General features: G+C 36.9%; 1 protein-coding gene across 1 annotated transcript; it reads right to left on the bottom strand.

The window, feature by feature from the left end:
- Positions 1-1,908: 1,908 nt before the first annotated feature.
- Positions 1,909-11,431, bottom strand: LOC105047089 (mitogen-activated protein kinase 9). Its single transcript, XM_019851038.2, has 12 exons — positions 11,096-11,431; positions 9,797-10,205; positions 9,572-9,699; positions 9,311-9,370; positions 7,801-7,950; positions 7,445-7,600; positions 7,184-7,321; positions 7,011-7,084; positions 3,561-3,662; positions 3,140-3,383; positions 2,234-2,369; positions 1,909-2,151 (listed from the first exon to the last, which is right to left on the bottom strand). Exons 1-11 carry the CDS (start codon positions 11,111-11,113, stop codon positions 2,295-2,297), a joined length of 1,554 nt encoding a protein of 517 aa, XP_019706597.1. The 5' UTR covers positions 11,114-11,431; the 3' UTR covers positions 1,909-2,151; positions 2,234-2,294.
- Positions 11,432-22,355: the final 10,924 nt, after the last annotated feature.

The raw sequence follows: 22,355 nt of genomic DNA on the forward strand, positions 1-22,355 counted from the left end.
CAATTTCTTTCATTCTTAAGTTTCTTTCATCAACCATGAGCTATGATCATATTTTTTCTGTGGTAGGATCATAATATCGTGTATCTTCTTACAGTGAGCTGTGAATCATCTGACAGTAAAGTCCTTCGGAACTGCTGGTCTCGCTGGCGATTTATCGCTGGTCTCACTGACGACATATCACTGGTCTCGCTAGCGACATAAATCTTCAGGACAAATTATTTGCCAATGTATATGCCCCCATTGACGGAATCATTTACATAGTCAGGTTGTCAATTCATATTGTTCTTATCAGAATTCTTTATAAATCATGTTTCTAATTCAATAAAAAAATATATAATCATGTGATATCGAAATCAATCGACATAATGCATAACGAAATCAAAATATTCAATCATGCTTCATCATAATATTTTAAAATAGGATATTTTTCATAACAAAATATCATTCATCCACTTCATACATCGTTTCACAAATCATGTCAAAAAAATATGTTATAATTTATCGATAAATCTAAAAAAAGTGAAACATTACTTATCTCGAATGTATTCCAATAAATCTATATAATTCTATAAATTTTTTTTCAAAAATTTTGTTCATAGATCATATCGTGATATCCCATGATTAAACATCCACAATTCTATATAGTATCAATTTCAATAATTAGAAAGGATACGAATACCATATTCAACGATTTAGATTGGGTCCGATGATCTAATTTTATCTGATCAAAATCTAATTAGGACATAAACGATCCAAAGTTTGACTATCAGATTAAATCGAATTTTCAAAGTGATAGGATCGAGATTTTTTTATTGGATTCATCAATCAAGTAGAGAGAGAAAATCTGAGGAGAGAGAATTCATGAGGTACAATCCAAATTAATCAAATGCCATAGTCCAACATCTCGATTGGTGTGATCAAAATAATTTAATCAAATCATAGTTAAATCGAAATTCCAGATGATCAAATTGAGAAATATCCGATCTGATCAAGACGAGTTTCAACACACTATCTGACCATCATGGATCAAGATTCTTTATTAGAATCAGATCAAAAATATTAAAATTTTTTTTTTCATTGACTAATCTTTTTAGAGAGAAATCAATCAAGAGAGAGAAAAATAATTTTAGAAAGAAAAAATTCTAGAGAATGAAAGCAGAGAGAGAAAATATCTCTCTTTATTTTTCTTTATTTTTCTTTTCTTCTTTTTTTTCTTTTCTTTTTTTTTCTTTTCTTTCTTCTTCTTCTTCTTCCCGTGGTTCTTTTGGACAAAAACAAGGGCCATGTGATTCCTCCCTTGTTCGATCGATCAAAGGCCGCGGCCGATGCGATGATAGCCGACGGCAGGAGGGGCTACGATGGTGCAGTTCGGAAGAAGCCAAACCGATGATCGGCAGTAACCACCGATGCCGGAAAACCAAGGAGAAGAGGAGCTGAAACAGAGGATATTTTTCCCAATAAAATCCGACGACTCCGGTCGCCAGCGATCGTGTACAACAACACGAGAGAGAAAGGAGAGAAAAGAGGAAGAGAAGCTGAAACTTACCTCGAGCTCCGGTGACGTCTCCGACAAAAATTTGAACGAGCACAGTGACAGACTTTTGCAAGCAATTTCCGACGATTCTAGCCGTTTGGCTTCGATTTTCTTCGTAGGAAAAAGGGAGAAGGGATCTTCCCTTTAAATAGAGCCAGAGAGGAGGAGTTTGACTCCTCTGACTCCGATTGGGAGCCGGTCGGGAGAAAAAGACGCCTATGGGAGTCTTCCTCATTTTTTTTTTGTTGGGCTCTGTGGGCCTGTGGGATGGGTTTAAGGCCCAATTGGCCGGGTCATAACATTAACCATGATAACTTGAAAATCACTATGGCAATCTGCGAGTCAGCATGGTGATGTTTCTTCTCCATGGACTATTTAGATCAGAAAATATATAAATAAATGAGATTAATTAACAATTTAACAACCTTTGATGAACAAAAAGTAGGAATAATAAACTCTCATGAAATTCACCTACTGAAAGAAACTTGTCCCTCAAAATTCCAAATACAGAAGGAGGCAGGCCCTCACAACAATTTGAACATACAGTATAGTTGACAAAAGAACATACACGATCTAACCGATGCAATCCCAGATCACAATTAACAACTGATTCATCCCTGTTAGCAAAGGAAGTGAAGATAATGGCGTGTTTGGTAATCTTAACAAATTTAAACTGAAACTTGGGAGTTCGGGAATTACCTCCTAATCTGTAACTAATCCTTTCTTGCACTTATCATGTATTGTCACGACTTTGCTGCCGTTAGGTATGTAAGTTAACTAGTCTCTGGGACAAGCCATCAGCTGCCTCCTCTGTGTTCTCGGAAATTGGTTCCTCCTGAAACAGTTTACCAAAGTCCATATTTACTCATGATTTAAAAAGTAAAAAGCTAACCACAGCTATGTAGTATTTGTTTCTCTTTATCGATAGAAATTTATGTATTAGCAATTAACTCTGAAGCTCAGGTAAGTCTACTTTCATGCTCTTCACTGCAATCCATGAAGTCAAAGGGGCCAAATTCTAAGTTGACTTGTAAGGCTGTTGACAGATGTTTGAACTAAAATAACAGACGAGTTTAACCACCTCATAGTGGGCATACGACGTCAACCGCTAATGCATGGTACTACTTTGACAGAAAGTAATAGATACTGCTTAAAAAGTTAGAAAATAATAGAATAGAACAGTTAAATTGTCAAGAACATGGAACTGGGTGGAAAGCATGAAGCAATTGAGCTTTGCTTGTATAACAGAACAATTTTTATGAATTGCTCATCATTTTTCTTTTTCTTTTTTGTCTCTCTCCTAGCAGTTGGCTAAGAAAAATTCACTAGTCCATTAGTTCTTGTGTCAGAAATATCAAACCCTCATGGAACACAAAACAAGCTGCCCCTAATGGAATACAACAAACTGCCACTAGTCCATGTGTTGTTTGTCTCCTTGTCTATCTCGAAGAATAGCTAGCCCAGAGAGAGAATTCTAAACAGACTGAATCAGCCATCAGTGAGAACAGACTTAATAGTTCCACCAAATACAAGATCAGTTTTTTGCCGTAAATGAAACAAGGATTAAGAAATAGACTAAAGGAAGATATACCAACATGTACTTACTTCTGCATCCTTCCTTCCTTTGACAACTACGCACTTGGAAGCGCTGATGCTTGCACTCTTCAACAAGCTACGAGCACTGAAAATTGTCCTGTTTATGCCATCTGTAACTGATGAATGATCTGATCTCTCACCCTGCTGTGACTTTCTAGGGCTTTGAAGTGTATTAGCAACAGAATCCGCATTTCGCTTTTCGAAGTCATTATTTTGATCAGGAATCTCATCTTTATTTGCGCCCACCCTCTCCCTAGGAAATGAGCAGATTACAAGGCACGCTTTAATGAAATGAACTTGCAAATAGTGACAAGTCAGAAGCCACTACTTCATGGAATAAATTAAAAGAAAATGTTATACTGCTGGCACATATTTCCTGATAGACGATCTCTATGGTTCATTTTCTTTTTCCTTGTTTTGTTGAACATACCTGGGCAAGGATGCATGTTGCCGCCCAAGTGGAGTGCTTCTTTCACCCTTACCGTAGTGCTCTTCAAGATGAGCAAATTGTCGCTTAAAACGATCAACACCACTGTCAAAATATAAATGGATCAAATATCATCAACTAGTATGTTAAGCTCAACTCGTGTACATAGCATAACAATAGAACAATTACAATGTGTCAGATCATTTCATGGTAAAAGAAGCATAAATCTTTAATTCAAAGGAAGAAGATTGCTCGAAAGTCTAAACAAAACAACATTGGCTGCTGGCATTTATTAGTCATGAAGATTCCTAGTTTTATTTGTTATTTTAACAAGTTCATCTTATTTTTGCAAGTAATATACATATACACATAAGCAACACAAACAGGTTCTAAATTCCTTAACAACTATAGCATGTAACTGTACAAAACCATTAAAGACATTTTTGCTGGGATATGCCTATATCATAATGCTAAGCTATCATAGGAAGTGTATGTATTGCAAAGTTTCCCTCATTCCAATGTTTGTTCCATCATAAAACTACTATTTTTTTGCTGTGCAATGTCCAAAGTTGGGATTAGGTCCCCAAATTCTGTAAAAAGCCAAACAATAAACAAGGGAGAAGGGTTCCAGATTGTCTTAGATAAAACTAGAGCTTGCAATGATGGTTGGGCAAAGGGCATAGATTTCAAATGGAAAAGTAAGGTAAAGATTTAAATTGCTATGTATTAGTACGCACACTGTTATTTTGATGCACATAAATACAGGCTGACAGAAACAGTATAGAGGTGACACCTTTGTTACAGTGCTCACAATTTGCTGGCATGGTATGAAATTATGAATCATCAATAAGTCATAGCCCTTGAATGAACAATGGCGAGGCAGACCACACATATTGCACAACTCTCTCTCTCTCTTTCTCTCTCTCCACAACCCCCCTCCCCCTCCCCATCACCTAACTTCAAACCAATGCAGTAGTTGTTAATTAAATAATTGCAGAATAACAATATATCAATGTATTCACAATGCCTTTTGATGGCCCTTAATTCTTGGCAGTGGTCTTAGAAAAGGACCGACCATTTCGGTCTGTGATGACACAAACCACCATTGGTGCAACTATTGACTCCATACTTCTTGTCAACTTGCACGTATCACCTCTAACTCACCTGCCTCTGAACCTGCTCTACCTCCTTCAACTCACTCATCTATTGCTTATAAAAACAATAGAAGATCTCCCAATTCCAAACCATGTGCAAGAGTTACACTGAACTTGTAAAATATCTCCAATAGTTTAGTTACAAATAGTTTAAATTATTTCAGTTATAGAAGGCAAGCGCTGGCTCAATAGCGAGGTCGCTTTATCATGACTTGTATGTCATAGATTCGAAACATGGAAACAAGTTCTCCATAGGGATAAGGCTGTGTATATCTGACCATCCCCAAAACCTGCAACGGCAGGAGCCTCATGCATTGGGCCATCCATTTCAGCAATGGTGATGCTGAAAGGTTGCACATTTTTGACCCTAAGTCAAATGGCAGGATAGGAACTTTGCAACATAAAATACCTCTCTATTACCCATGTTTTGTGTCAGAGGTGAGAGTGCATACAGATTCAATGCCTAGTTGAGGATAAACACAGATTCAATGCATACAGATTCAGCTCAAATACACTATTGAAGTTCTTTTAGTGAATGCACCATCTGTCTTTCCATCACACTTCTTTTTTGAGGTTTTTTAGGAACATACTAATTGAAGCCTTTGCTTTTTCTGCTATTGTACAATGGTCATAATTTAGACATCATTATGGGCAAAGATAATGTAGCTTGGCCTTAAGAAACACTTGCATTAGTTGACAATTACAGGTGGGAGTCATGGATCTTAATAAACAAAAGATTGAGATCCGTATTGGATCAGATACAGCTTTGAATCAAATAATGCCAACCATACTGCTAATGCTTGTAATGGGAGGGCAGTTAAGTATTTAAAATGGATGAAGGAGCAAGCACAAACATGAACACAATACGTCATTTCATCTGCGAAACAAGTGCCTTTCCAGCCAGCTGCCATACACCTTTAAGGTACTTTGTGGCAGCTATCTGTCTCTTGTTATGACATAGTGAATATGAGAATGTAAAAATTTGCTATGAGATCAAGTTTAGACCTTACACATAATGAAAAAGAAGAAATGGAAAGTAAATTACAGATCTTATAATGGTCTCAAAACTGTTACATTGAAAAATAGTGAAATATCAGCTTCACAGATGCTCTAAGACCATGAAAAGACTTGGAATCTCAAAGCATTAGAGTGATCTGTCGTGTATTCACTTTAAAATATAATTGTTCATGAAAAGATGAAAGATTTGAAGAGCATTAGTTCATATATTGAAGAAGAGAAAGAGGAGATCAAAAGAATAAGAAATAGGAGATACCAAAAGAAAAGAAAATCAGATAACAGATTTTACTATAAAAATTTAAGGCGGTACCTCTAGGGTCGTCTAAGGACCACAATGCCCCCCCTAGAAGGGAAGAACCACTGAACCCACACTTGCAGAATTCATTAGCTTAAAATCAACTACATGCTGTAAGTCAGGGGAGAGAGGGGGCGTAGAGAGAGGGAGGGAGGGAGAGAACATGCTACTGAAACTGGAAACTCCAAACCTACAAAAGAATCTGTGCTCAAAATTTCAGTCAACTCCAAAGACCAAATTCTAGAGAACACCACAGCTGCAGGCAGAATAATGTTCCTAAGAGACTAATGTTGACAAGAACATTGACATCAATATATCATACGTTGTAATACAACTTACAATCTCATACTAAGCTAGATACATGTGACCAGACAGAGACAATGACAAATTAAATAGGCTCCCACCTCACCACTAATCTTTTAACTTCAAGCCCAAGAGACTCTCAAAATCTTCTACAGCAAAAGATCATCATAATCATCAATTCTTTACCAAAAACCAATGAACAATTCTTCAGAAAAGGTAAATTTCAGAAATTCATTATTACTTGTACCTCTCTCATCTATGATCAGGACAAAATCCCTCTTCTAGAAGAATAATATTTCATTTTTCTTATTGTTCCATAAGAATTCAATTCAGAAAATATTACAACACCTTAATTACTTTGAGCTAAACTTAGAAATGGGACAGAATAACTTTGCAAAGAACAAGAATGTAAACTTCCAAATTTTGACATGACTCCGCAAGAAAGGCATCTTCTTCAAAAGGCAACTTTGCTCTCAGATTGCTCAATAAACATTATTTTTCAATAATTCTTGCATCTTCAAAATCAAGTTGACATCTGAGAATGCATATTCATAGGCATCCAGTATTTACTTTATGGAATGAGATAAAACATTTGCAAGCAATGTAAGCCCTTCTTGATTATTTTCATAAAGGAAGGATTTGTAAAATTATAGTTTTCCCAATATGTAAAAATAATTATCTCACCTTGGGTACATGAAGTTGGTCTGATCTGCACCACGTAGATACTCCTGCAGCATCTGAGGATGATACTCCAAAATCTGTTTGCTTTTAAGAAGTAATCCATCATACATCAAACGTATAGCTAATAGGAGTGAAAATTATACAGCAACAAATGTTAACAAGTTGCACAGAAGTACCTCTCGATAAATTAACTCTCTTACATCATCTTTTGCTAATTTCCTCTTTTCAAACTCAAATTCAAGTTTTGATATAGGCTGTGTTGAAGGTTCGCAGTCAACAATTGCCAGACCATTAAAGTAAGGATCAGCTAGTGCCTGCAAAAAAAGAAAAAGAAAAGTTGGAATACATATTTACAGACAACAAATTTTTCACTCTAAGAGTTTAATCACACTTCAATTTTATGTGAATAACAAGCCATCAAGGTTACTGAATCCTATCTCTTCAGCACTAGGTCGATCTTTAGGTTCAAATGCAAGTAAGTGCTCAAGCAAAGAAAGAGCCAAATGATCTACACCAGGAAACTTCTGTGAGAAAGGAACTGGTTGTTTTTTTCGCATATTACTTAAATATCTTCTAGCCTTTTCATTTCGAATCTGCACAAATTAAGAAAAAATTTAATGAGCGATGCGAAAAAATTTAATAGAAAAAGGTAATCATTATTCTTCATCCATAATGAGAAGCATGCATAGCAAATAGATAATTAAAAAACCATTGATCAAACAAACATGTGGGGTTCCTTGGAGATTACTTTGTGCTTATGCTAACTATAAACAAAAAGGAAGAGTGAACCAACCCCAGCGATGGATTCAGGTGAAGGAGTTCCAAGCAGATCAGTCATGAGATCTAACTGATGCACCACATTCTTGCCAGGAAACAATGGTCTTCCTGTAAGCATTTCTGCAAATATGCATCCTATGCTCCAAATATCAATCGCAGGGGTGTACTGCAAAAATAAATTTCACAGGTCATAGTATCTCAAGTGAAGTGTACTTCATGATATACAAAAGCATACAAACACAGCTCGAGTTCCTTTATAAAAAACTTTATCAGCAAAATTGGTATAGCGTTGCCAATGTGCCATAAACTTGTCAAATCACTGACACAGTCCAAAATTCAAATTAAATATACAAGTGTTGAAACTAACTTTAACAAATATTCAAAATATGTCAATAAAGTCATACTGTAAATAAGGGCCCTTGCAAACAGCAGAACAGTAATGACCAGTCACTTCCTAAAGTTATACAAACAGCTTTACAAGGAAAACTGTTCATGATTAGAAAAGTTAACTCTACAGTGCAAATGAAAGCATACCATGTTAAGATGTCAGGAGCACATGTTTTCTTGATTTCATTGGTCACAAATTACAAAGTATTAACAAGCTGATTTCCTGGATGAAGATACTTTAAAATGATAGGTCTATTGGAGGCCTGCATGAGATTGTCAATATGCTTTCTTAAAAAGGTCCATGAATGACTATTCGGAGTGGTTAACTAAAAGAATACTTTAGCATGGAGTGTGTATAAGATTTCAAGAAGCTGCTTAACCATTTTTGGAGTGGTATCTCTTGAAGCACTACATGCTAACAGGACATGACAAATTAATCAACATTAGCTAAAAAGCTCTCAAAGTTGATAAGCTTGATGAAACTAAAATCAGCACCCTGATTACTCATAAAATCAAGAATTTGATGACCACCTTAGAAAAGGGTACTTTTACAAGCAAAAAAGACTTTCACTTATAAAAGGTATGGGAGGTTTGGAGAACATAAAGTGAGATTCATCAAAAAAAGCTTTGGTGGAAACCTTCTACCATCATTTATAGTCCACCTCTTGTATAGCAGATTAAATGACACTAGAAATGGGTTATATTTGAATGGATGCTGGACCTATACTTGGATTGCAATTCATACAAGCATGTCAACGGACAACCTACACAGGCCACAGTGCTGGGAGGGTTTATATCCTTCTGAAATAAATGCCTTGGTTGCTTTTGGTTCCTAAAACTGTGGGTTCTTATGGGATGGTAGGGTATAAGGCTTGCCTCTTGCCAAGAAACAAGAAGAAGTTATAAAAATAATAATAATAAAAAAAAAAACTACATCTGGATGACGTAAAAGTATATGCAATAAATAATGAGCCATAACAGTAACTCTTGATGAGTTTATATGCAACTTATAACCCTATATCCTCCTCAGGAAAAGCCTAAATCCCAAGAAAAAGATTGGGTGGGTGGGCAGGGAAGGTTGGGGGGGCAGAGCTATCAAGCCCATTAACTACAGGAGAAAAAATTGCAGACCATCTTACCTTGGAGAAAAAGGAGCCACATAATTCAGGAGCACGATACCATCTTGTTGCCACATAATCCTAATGAAAATAATGAAGTACCATCAACAAATATTTGAGTCATAAACACATTACTATCACGTATACAAGTTTATAGTAAACTAATCCTGAACTTTATAACAAAAGAAGCGACCGCATGACCACCACTAACCACCATCTCTATTAACAGAAATGGAAAAAAGGGAAAAAAAAGAATTATTATGCTATGAGAAAATCACATACAGTCCAGAAAATAGCTGATGGGGCATCATTAAATGATACACGTGCAAGGCCAAAGTCACATATTTTTAGTTTGCAATCCGCATTGGCAAGGATATTTTTTGGTTTTAAATCCCGATGAAATACATTAGCTGCAAAAGAAACAAAGACAAAATGGAGGCCAGAATTCATTGAATTATGAAACCAAAGTGGGATGAGAGCAAAGCCAAATCAACAAAGGACATTCACCTGAATGAATATACTTCAGAGCTCGTAGTAGCTGGTATAAGAAGAACTGGTGGTGCTCTGGCGTCAGATCATCATTTGCCTTTATAACTTGATGAAGATCTGATTCCATTAGCTCAAAAACAACATAAATATCTCTAAATTCCCTCCTAGATGGAGGAAGCATTATATGCTTAATTTCTACGATATCAGGGTGGCGAAGCAGCCTAAGCAATTTGATCTCCCTTAGAATGCGAGTGGCATCAGAAACATGCTCGAACACATCGTTGATCTTCTTGATCGCCACCTTCTCTCCAGTGTGGGTGTCTATTGCAGCCCCCACTACCCCATAGCTTCCCTTGCCGACGACCTCTTGTATCTGAAATCGGCTTGCTTCACCATACTCCGTGAAAAATTCAGTCTCAAGCATGTTCTGAATAGATCAATAATTGAGAGAGACTAAAATCCATGCTAACCAACAAATTGAAGATGAACAGAATACAAAAAGGATCTAAAATATCCAAAAGTTCAACTGATTAAGCAAAACTAACTGGGAAAAAAGAATCGATAATCGAAAATACGAGATTAAAATGCTCGTAAAATTTCAAGCATGGAACTGACAAAATGAGGAGGAGGAAAAGGTAAAAACAAAATCCAATTGAAAGAACCTGTCAATCAAATCTTTAAATAAAAAAAATCATTCTATTCAATCCTAAACCTAAAGAAGGGTGATCTGAAGTAGAAGAACCAGAAACGGAATTTATATAATACCCTTTGAAGGAAAAGGATGGAGCATGGAAAATAACAAAATGAAGCGAGGGGCGGGGTGGATCAATTTTTGGAAAGAAGTTGGCAACTGGATCTGCAAAGAGTGAACCTTTTTGATGATTTCCATTAAAATAAAAAGTGATTCAAAGAACAACCCCATAATAAAACTCTGTAAAGAAACATCCTGAAATGAAGAGGGAAGACTCGTGATCCCAAGGGCATGGAACTAAGGAACGAAGGAGAAAAGCCCAAATTCGATCTTTCGAAAAGAGATCTGGAACAAAAAAAAAAAAAGGAACGACTTTTTTAATCGAATCCTGATACCAGATGATCCAAAGCAGAAGAAGCCAAAAATAAAATTTTGAATAAAAAAAAAACTCATTTTGAGGACAACGAAATCGTTAGAGAGAGAAAATCCTAAGATGGCATTAAACAAAGGTTAAAATGCGGCCGTCGTCAGATTAGAAAGCAACGAGAGTTTACGTAATGAAGATGGATCGAATCGGCGGAGCCTAAGAAGATGAAAAGATTCGAGAAGAGGAGAGGTGAGCGGACCTTCTTGTGGGGATCCATGGTGGCCACACGGGGAGCCTGATGAATCCAAGCCTCGAGATTCCAAAGTCCTCGACAACTCTGCACTTCTCCCCCTTCGCCTCCTCCTCCTCCCCCTTCTCGTCCTCGGATGGGGCACTGGAGATGCGGTGAGAGCGGTGGTGGAACCAGCGACGGACGTCATCCACGAAGGTCTCTTTCCACATATAAAGGGAAGTCTTCCCCTGCCCTGAGTTCACGCGCGGCTCGCCATCTCGCGCTCTCTTAGTCGCTTTTCCCCTGCGCGCAAGGAGTGAGGGAACGAGGGCGATCGCTTTCGTTTAACGCAGGACGTCGGAAAGAGAACAGGGGAAGGACACACTCGCAGCTGGTGACCGTTCACTAATGTTGATTACATGCACGTGGATTGTGTTCGGTATAGATTGCATCATGCGTTTGGTTACATTTTTTAATTTTTAATTTTATTTTTTTTAAAAATATTTTTTTATTTTTTTATTTTTATTATAAAATAAAAAATAAAAAATAAAAAAATATATTTGATAATTAGTTGTTTTAGCTGATTATTTATTTTTTTAAAAAAATGAGTAATTGATTAACTACGTACCTCTTTGTCGGATATTACTTTGGCTGTTATCATATTCTACACTTCCACGGGCTTTCTACATCACTATTTAGACATTGTCAGCAACTGAACTAGGCTCTTCCTCCGATGCTGGTTCCACTCCCAGCTGCCCTCCCTCCAATCCTCGTCGATGCATAAGCTACATCCCGTAAGGGAACCCGTACTTGAATTCAAATCTGAGCTCCATCTCATCCGCTTCGGATCTCTCCCTGGTCATTTTCTGACGCCATCACTCCACCATCGGTGTAAAATTAGGGTTGGGGTTCCCTCGACGAGCTCCAACAGATGGATGCTAGGCTCTTGTAGATTGTCCTGAAGCGAGAAGATAGCAGGATTCTAGACGATGATCGAATCCTCGAAGTCGTCGAGAAAGCCAAGTTCCTTCCACATTCAAAAGATGGCATAGAGGGGAAGGGATCGGGAGGGGAACATGGAGAGGAGACGAGAGAGGCGATCCACGGTGGCGGGGGCGGCGGCAGAGGACTCCTGGAGAGTGATCTAGGTGGTGGAGGAGGCGAGGCGAATGAGCGTCTGGGAGGAGGAAGGGTCGTAGTGGAGGAAGAAGACGTAGAATTTTTCACTCATTTTTTTAAATAATTTTTTTTTAAAAAATAAAAAAATTATTTTTCATAAAAAAATAATTATTTTTATTTTTTTATTTTGATTTTTTACTTTTTGTGGTGTTACCAAATTTTACTTTTTGATTTTTATTTTTTAAAAATTAAAAAGTAAAAAAAAATATTTTTTTTATAGTTAACCAAATATATCCTAAATTATCAGTAATATTGATTATCATATTTGGTACATACGGTAATATTATAGTAAAATTATTAAAAATTTTGATTGATATATTTGATACGATAATTAGATTATCGATAATATGAAATCAAATTTTTAAAATACTCTTAATAATTTTGTCATGATACTTTTTTTTTGAATGAAAAATAACAGAAGTGATATGGGTATGGTGATGGCGTTAAGAAGTAGTGGACCAAGCGATATGGGGGTGGTGGGAACCAGCATGAAAGAGCCGGGAGGTGGTGGGGGATAAGGACGGAGGAGTTGTAGACAGGCAAAGGAAGATGGAGGACCTATGGATTGGGGATGCGTGCGGAGAGAGATGGAGGGAGGTTGGACAATAGATTTTATATGAATTTTTTGAGAGATAATTTTATCCAAAATTTTTATTACAATATTGCTAAAGAAATAGTAATCTGGATAGCCACTTCTCTCTAAGATAATTTGAATTATCAAAATAATTTGAATTATTATTTAAAAAATATATTAAATATAATAATTTAGATTATCATATTAAATTATCAACAATCTGAATAGATTGCCAGCTATCAAACGCAACTTAAAAGTAACCTACCTTTTAATTATTTTTTTTATAATTTTAAAAAAATATTCATTCTATTATTACATATATTTAAAATGGAGAGTTAATGGTTATCCATCAATCAACAATATACTTAACCATCATCAAGATTTATTAGTAATAAATATTAACGACATCTTTATTAATGTACTCAAGTATCATTAAAATTCATTACTTAATATATAATTATCAAAATTTTTTATTTATTATAATTTTTATTATATTATTATATTTTTTTAAAAATAACTAGAAAAAAAAATCATGCAGAACCGACGTGATGACGATGGAACATTAAAGAGAGAAATTTCTACGCGGAGGCTCTTCTGCATAGCCCGGCTCTTCTGCATAGCGCCAATTGATCACATAAAAGTTGACGTTGTTACTATGGCACTCGTAACAAGAGTTTCCGCTTAATTATTATTTTAAATTTATTTTGTTTAATATAACTGAGCTTATTTAGAATTTTTTATTCATCATATAAACATAAATATAAATAATAATAATATTAATGATAGAAGTTCCTATGTGAAGGTTTAGTTTGTATAAAATTCTCCATGAAGCTAGAATCAAAGACGGACAGTTCCACTCAATCATTAATAAAGTTTATTAATTAATATATAATAAAATATTTGGTCATTGAAGTATTAAAAATAAAGTTAAGAAAGGAAAAAAAAAATCGTACCCACGCATTGCATTAGAGATTGTTATTAATGATACCGGGATTGATAGTTGTTCCTATATATACGGACTCATCTTGTGTAATTTATCATGTGTAAAGTTTTTTATTGATTATATAAATGTTGGTATTAATAACAAAAATTTCTCTTACCAAAAAAAAAAAAAGCAAAAATTTCTATTTAGTCACTCGTAAAGTTTATTCCTTAATTTGTAGCTTAAAAGATCTAGTTATTAAAATTTTTATTCATTATAATTTATTACACAGCAATATCTATTTCAAGTAATGTTGAAAAAAAGAGAGCACTGTATCATGTGTGCACGAGTTATATGCTAATTATTAATTAAGAATGGCACAAATAAAACGTCTCAAACATATAAGCTTAGATGGCATGATTTCTGCATAGAAAGAGGGTTACCTCCTAGTCTTGACCACCGACTGCTGGTTCCATCTTGACCCTGCGCTCAATTCCCATCCAAACGGATGAGTTGATACGTAAGCATCGCAACTCACCCATATTATCAACTCACCTATATTTTGAAAAGCTAATAAATAGATAATTAATCCCTCAATAATTACTCGCAAAACAAACTCGAAAAAGATGAACATGGTGTGATGGTGTGTCAAGAGCACCAGATCATGATGAAATTCAACAATTTCTTTTTTTTGATGAGGCAGAAAAAAGAACAACAAGCTTCAATCATCCTGTACTTCCAGCAATGAAATAAATAACTTTCATCAGCAAAATTTGCGTTTTAAAATCCAATCAACCTGCTTTTGAACGGATTGGGAAATATAATGATCACTTGAGACAATAGATAGTTCTCATCTCTAACAGCTAAAATGGATGTCAAAATTTCATAATACTCATCAGCTGTTCTCAGTCTGTCGTAACTCAAACAAGTGCATAAAACTGATGAACCAAGCAACCAAACAGAGTCGACTCAACTAAATGGTACATGGAAAATTGATTCTTTTGCGAGCCCTCAAAAGGTTAATCAGAAAAAGTTTTTAGATTACTTATCAGCTCTACCACGGTGGCCAGGGTGGGATGAGATTATACTTGGGTTTGATTGGACTCAGAAACAACAAGGTCTGTTGCGGCCAATTTTTTGTTGTCCGTTATTGAAGAAGAGCATCTGCAAAATAAAATCCTCTCAGATCGAAATTGTGTCCGGCGAAGATCCTCCGACACTTAAGTTAGCGAAAAATTAGTGAACAGTAGATAATGAGTAATCGAAATGGTGGGATATTAGTCCAGAATTGTCTTATCTGTACCATTCATTTATCTCATTTTTATAATTGACGCTGATGTAACCATTGAGCACGTGGTCCCACTTTTTATCCACTTTTTATGGCGCTAAATTATCGGATCATAATCATGGAGTTAATGGGTCGTTTATATCCAGTGATGATCATGACATGTAGTCGATAACCATTTATAATGGTTAGATATGTTGAGAAAATAAACTGACTATATGTTGGTAATAGCAGTAAGTCGGTAGTCTTGGAGATCCGAATAAGCATCGATCGGTAACTCTGATATATCGATGATCTTCGATCGAAGGTTAACCAAGTTGTCATGGTTGTCCGTTATTGGTTGGTAATAGCCGACTGTCGGTCGATTAGCTGATTGTTAGTCGGAGTAGTGTTTATAAGGCCGACGTAGAGTCAGAATCGGGGGTTGGTTGGTCCCAACAGTTGTCCCTCACTCTCAAGTCCAAGATGGTCCGACATGTTTATTATCACGTGGTCTATCACGTTGGATGAAGAAAGTCATCACGTATTGCTTCAAGCCCCAATTCAGCTTCTAGCCTTTATGAGTTTTTGAAATACGAGAGATCTCTGACTGTTTTGCTATTTCGGTAGCTATGAAATCATTATTGGGCTGTTATTTTGATAAGATAATTCAGCGTTCAGGACATCCGGATGATTTGATTTTGACTAGTAGATCTTGGCCACGTGTCTAAATATCATTGGGTTGGAGCTGTTCATGCAGATAATGGTGAGGTGGCATGATCAAGAGCAGGTGCGTCGAATCGTCCGATCAATGGTCAGTCTGGATGTCACCACATGTCGTTATCTGATGAGATTTAAATTTGATCGATTTTATCCGGACCGTTGAGGGATCCTATATATATTGAGTCACTTTCAGTCAGATTTTACTTTTGCATTTGTCAGCATCCTCTGCAATGAAAGCTTCTACTACCCCAGTACTAGGAGTTTTTCGGATCTTCTTCTTTGCACTTTCTTTGGCTTTCAGGTCAAGTTTTCTCATCCTTGGGTCCTTCTCCCCTTTGGGTTTCCATTTTAGGGTTTTTTTTTTCTAGTTTTCCATCTTTATGGCTAGGGCTTCTTCTCTCGAAATAGTCGGTCAGAGAATCCGACCGAGGACTCTCCTTCAGGTTCGAAAATGAAAGCTTCTTTCTTATCTGAGCTCAATGTTGAACGACTTCGGGAGCAATATCGTATCCCAGAGCAGTATCAGCTCTTTGTTCCTGGCATGGACGGTCGGGTTAACTCTCCTCCTCCAGATCAGGTCGCATTTTATGTCGAAGACCTTCGGACTGGTCTTCGATTTTCAATTCTGGAGTTCGTTTGGAATCTTCTTGACTATTACGATTTCTGTCCTACTTAGTTAGCTCCGAACTCTATCCAACTGATCATCAGTTTCGCTTTGTGATATCGGTTCATACCGACTGAGCCTTGTTCTTCTCTCTTTCAAACTTTTTTCGTCCTTCATCCTCATCCTAAGATTAAGGGTTGGTGGTTCTTTAATTCGAGAAAAGATCTTTCTTTCATCATCGATCTTCCATCATCCATTCATCGATAGAAGAATCAATTTTTTTTTTATTTCTTCTCCTTTTTCCTAGGACTTTCCTTCATACTGGGATGATCCAAGGACTGGCTCCAACAAGAATAGTCAGATGGAGGTCGATGATCGAAAAAATTTTCACCGACTGAAGGATATGGCAGTACCGCTACAGCGAGAGCTGATGATCGAACAAGCTCTCTACGATGTCGGACTTAGTTCGATCACTTCTTTAGATATAACATAGTCGGCTGTTTACTTTTTGCTTTTGTTTATTTCTAAACTATACTGACTTTTGTTCTGATTACAGTCATGTAGCCGAGGACACGAGTGTCGTCTGCCGACATTCTTCAGCACACTGCTAAGAAGAAGGCAGCATCTGAAGCTGGCCCTTCTCGACCGTCAAAGAAGAGTCGGGTCGCCACTTCATCTGCACCAACGAAGAAACCCGACATTCCATTGGAATCAATTTCTGAATCTGTTTTGGCGTTGTCGGCCCTGACAACACTTCTTGAGGTGCCGCCCGCTGAAGATAGGATGGTGGGAGAAGATGGAGCTGCAACAATACCATTGGTGGCTCTATCAGCAGAGGTTCGGGCCGAACCCAAGCAATCTGTGGCTGTGCCAATCGTTCCTTCGATGGAACGTTCTCGGGCATAGTTGAGTTTTGACTTCCTAGCATTCTCAAGTGCAGGATTGCTGATCGGGGATCGAGGGAAGGCGCCAATGACTTCGATCGATGATGGGTCATCTGTAGGCCTTCCAACCCTTGTAGACATTTAGATCTCCGAGGGTGAATCAGCTTTGGCGAATCCGGCATTGGCCAGGTGGCTCATTGAAGCTGCCCTTCTCCTGACTGATCGAGAGAACAAGAAGAACAGGATGGTTGTCGAAATATTTTCTTCCTTCTACCTGACGATACTCAGGGTAAGCTCTTCAACATATTTTCTTCTTCTTCTTTAATCTAATATGATCTATCTTCTGCTTTTAGTGGGTGCACAACATGCATGATTTGGAAGTTGGCTATCAGAAGATTGCTGATTTTCATCGATCTTGGATGGATAAAGTGGCGGCCGTCAATGCTAAGAAGACGGCTACCCTCGAACAACTTCATATAGCATCTCAGCGGGAGGCAAAGCTTTACGAAGAAGTCTCCTACTTGACCGTCGATCTACAATCCTCTGGAGCCAAACTTGAGTCGGCTTGCCACAATATCTTATCTCTTGAGTTGCAGATCAAGAGCAAGAAGCATTCCATCCATCGACTCTGGCGAGAGAGGGATGGATGCATTAACAAGCTTGAAGCCGACCACGGAAGGCATCGGGCTACCTTGGAAAGACTGGCACTAGCCGATGCTGAGTCGGCCTCCACGAGAGTTGATGCGAAGTTGGCAAAAGTTGAAGCAGAGTTGGCAAGGGAAGCTCTGAACCAAGCCATCAAGAACTCAGAAGAGTTCAAGAAAAAAATTCTCGAAGGCGGGTTTGCCTCTTACTACATTGGATACGAGGACAGTCGAGATGCGGTTGGAAAGTTATATCCGAATTTGGACTTAAGCAGTATTATTCCTCCTGCCTCGAAAGATGAAGTTGCTGAAGAAGGAGCTGCACTGACTGAAGATGAAGCATCGATTGCACCAGAAGCTGTTCCAGTCACCGAAGCTACGTCAGAGCAAGGAGACGAAGACAATGACTGGTGATCGATGTAACATTTTTACTTTTATTTTTGTAATCAGAAACTTTTGTAATCGGACTTCAGTCCAATTTTATAATTTTTTTTTCAATGAATGAAAGAAATTTTTTCTAAGTGCAGATTCTCTCTTTCCTTGTGTATACTTTTATTATCGTAGAATTATAATCGGATAGTCGAATATCGATCGGCAAGTCGGACATTCGATAATAATTGTAAAATAGTCCGTTAGTCGAATATTAATTGACATATTTATTTTTTAGATATTAGGATAAATAATAATAAGTCAAATATCCTTCGATCGATCGTGGTCGAGTCAGTATATCTAGTTATCTAATAAATGGTGGCAAGCTGAATACCCTTCGACTAGCCATAGTCAAGTCGGTATAGTTTCAATTCGATCTGGATCATATTGGTATAATATTTTGCTTAATTAAAACTAAGTCGGCATAAATAGTCATTTGACTAGAGTCAATTTTTACAATGAAAAGTCAAAATATAGTCAGTATCGAGACACAGTCGGTATGTTGGTTTTTATAGTAAAAATCAAGATATAGTCGATAGGAGTTGACCGTCCATCTATCAGTCTATTATTACTTTGTAGTTGGTCGAAACTTTTGTGATTCTGAAATTCAATACTTCATTTTGAATACTGTATATATGAATAACTTTATTGATAATACATCTTTAAGTTGTCAGCATTCCACATTCGAGGAATAGCTGTTTCTTCAAGGATTTCCAGCCGATATGTGTCCGATTTAAGTGTTTCGATTATTTTGCAGGATCCTTCCCAATTCGGAGATAATTTTTTCTGATCCATCGATCTTGAGACTTCTGCTTTTCTTAAGATCAGGTCTCCTGGATGGAAGATCTTCGGTTTAATTTTTATATTATAATAACGGACTATCCTTTGTCGATATGTCACCATCCGAACTTGAGCTTACTGTCGGACTTTTGGAAGTAGATCTAGATCGGCTCTCTGACATTTTAAATTACTCGACTCACTGTATTGCTTACCCTTGCTGATGGTAATCTGATCTCAAGTGGGATCATCGTTTTTGTTCCATAAGCTAGATTGAATGGTGATTCTCTCATTGGTATGCATGGAGTTGTTCAATATTTTCATAAGATCGGATATAGTTCTTCCACCCAGAAGCTTTTAGGTTCATTCAGTCTGATTTTGAGTCAATATAGGATTGTTCAATTTGTCACTTTCACTTCACCATTGGATTGTGGAAGGCTGACTGATGTGAGTCTGTGCGTAATGTAAAATTTTGTACAGAACTCTTTGAAGTTCTGATTGTCGAATTATCGATCATTATCGGTGATGATGGTATGTGATAGATCGAATCTACGTATGATCAATTTTTAAATGAAGTCTTCCATCTTACTCTCAGTGATTTATGCCAGAGATTTGGCTTCCACTCATTTAGTGAAGTAATCAATGGCGACCACTATGAACTTTCTCTGATCAGATATCGAAGGAAAAAGACCAAGTATGTCAATTCTCCATTATGCGAAGGGCCATGGTGCAACAACTGATGTCAACTGACTGACTAGTTGATGTTGTATATTTGCATATTTCTAATATGGTTCACATCTTTGGACAAATTCAGCTGCATCTTTCTTCATGGTGGGCCAATAATATTCTTGTCATAAAATTTTGTAAGTCTAAGATTTGCCCCCCAAGTATTTTCACAATTTTTTTTGTGAACTTCTCTGAGTGTATAGTCAACATTGTCGGTCCCAAACACTTCAATAAGGGAAGAGAAAATGATCTCTTATATAGTTGACCATTCATCAAAATATATTCAGAGGCCTTCCATCTGAGTCATTTGGCTTCTGAAAGATCTGTAGGGAGAGTTTCATTAGTTAAATATTAGATAATTGGGTCCACCCAGCTTGGTTCATCATTGATCTATAGCACTTTTTCAATTTTATCAATATTCGGTTGTTCAAGATATTCGACGAATGTCTGACCCAACGAGTTGAAAGAAGTGGTTGCGAGTCACAAAAGTGCATCGACTCGAGCATTTTCTGTCCTTGAGATGTGAAAAATCTCAAAATATTTTAGGATTGACGTTAGATCTTTTATCTTCTGAAGATACTTCATCATAATAGGGTCTCAGACTTCAAATTCACCCTTGACCTGTCCAGCAATCAACTATGAGTCAGTGAAGACCTTCAGGCTATCAATATCGAGCTCCTTAGCAATCTTTAAGCCGGCTAAGAGTGCTTCATATTCAGTTTGATTATTTGAAGCTTTAAAATTAAATCGAAAGACATATTCAGTTATAATCCCTTCAGAATTGATGAGGATGAGACCAGCTCCGCTGTCTTGTGCATTAGATGCTCCATCAATATGTAGCACCCATATCGATATTAAGTCAGGCTCGAGAGTTTCAACTGGCTTTATTTTATTGTTAGCTTCATCCCCAAGATTATTATCAGGTATTGTATACTTGATGATGAAGTCAGCCAAAACTTGCACCTTCATTGATAGACGTAGATGATATTGTATATCAAATTCATTGAGTTTTAGCGCTCACATTATCATTCGATCTGAAATATCTGATCGGTGCAAAATTATCTTCAACGGTTGATCTGTCAAGATGACAATAGGATATGCTTGAAAGTATGGACGAAGTCATTGTGATGATATGATTAGAGTGTAGATCATCTTCTCCACTCTTGAATATCTTACTTCGACATTGTGAAGCATCTTGCTAGTGTAGTAGATCGATCGTTGAATTCGATTTTCGTCCTCTTAGATAAGTATCGAACTAACTGCCTCCATCGATGTCATCAAGTAAAGATATAAAGTTTCTCCAACCTTCGATTTTGTAAGTAGCGATGGAGATGCCAAATATCTTTTTAGATCTTTGAAGGATTGTCAACACTCGTCTGACCATATAAAGTCGTTTAATTATCTCAAGATCTTGAAGAAGGGCAAGCATCTTTCTATCGATCTTGATATGAATCGACTGAGTGCGGTAATCCTTCCATTAAGCTACTGTATCTCTTTCTTGGAGCTTGGATGCTTCATATTGATGATAGCCTTTATTTTCTTGAGATTGACCTCAATTCCTCATTGTGATACAAGAAATTCAAGAAACTTTCCAAAAATTATTTCAAATGCACACTTAGTCAGATTCAACTTCATCTGATATCGTTGAAGTGTGTTGAAGGCTTCTTCTAGATCTCAAATATGAATAGTAGTTTGAGGATTTTTTACCAGTATGTCATCCACATAAACTTTCATATTTCATCCGATATGTGCCTTGAAGATTTTATTGACTAAGCATTGATATGTGGTTCTGGTATTTTTTAAACCCAAAGGCATTACTTTATAATAGTAGATGCCTTTGTCAGTTATGAAGGCTGTGTGCTTCTCATCTTCAGATGCCATTCAAATTTAATTATAGCCTGCAAAGACATCCATGAAGTTTAAGAGTCGGTGTTCCAAAATTGCATCAACTAGTTGATCAATTTTCAGTAAGGAGAAACTATCCTTCGGACAAGTTTCATTTAGATTTATGTAGTCGATGCAGATTTTTTATTTTTTATTGGTCTTTCTCACCCTCACTACATTGACGAGTCAATTGGGATAATTAGCTTCTTTGATGAAGCCAGCTGCAAGGAGCTTGTCGACTTCTTCATTGATGACCTTCTATCTTTCAGGAGTAAAAGGTTTTTTCTTTTGTCTCACCAGCTTAACCTTTGGATCAATATTTAGCCGGTGGGTTATTACTTTCGAAAGAATGCCTGGCATATCAGTAGCTGATCAAGCAAAAATATCGATATTTGCTCTAAGTAGATTTATTAGTTGCTGTCGCTTCAGATCAGATAGTTGTGATCTAATTTGGATCATTTTTTTAGGATCCTTTTCTTTTAGTGGGATGGAAACTAGTTGCTCGGCTGGTTCATCCCTTTTTTTATTCTCTCTTTGGTCCAATTTATCAATAGACAAAAGGTCTTCAGGTTGATTATTTTGTGTGAAAATCAGAAAGTAGCGTCGGATAAGTTGTTAATCTTCATGCATCTCTCTGACTCTATTTCTTGTCAGAAATCGGACTAGCAGATGATATG

Source organism: Elaeis guineensis, chromosome 6, assembly GCF_000442705.2.
Source record: "Elaeis guineensis isolate ETL-2024a chromosome 6, EG11, whole genome shotgun sequence".
Lineage (NCBI taxonomy): Eukaryota > Viridiplantae > Streptophyta > Magnoliopsida > Arecales > Arecaceae > Elaeis > Elaeis guineensis.

Bases quoted from the DNA above. Each gene is read 5' to 3' on its own strand.
- LOC105047089 (XM_019851038.2), bottom strand. The intron at 3,663-7,010 runs GTGAGATAATTA...ATATTTTGACAG, and splicing joins ACCAACTTCATGTACCCAAG to TGGTGTTGATCGTTTTAAGC. The intron at 3,384-3,560 runs GTATGTTCAACA...CTCATTTCCTAG, and splicing joins CAACATGCATCCTTGCCCAG to GGAGAGGGTGGGCGCAAATA.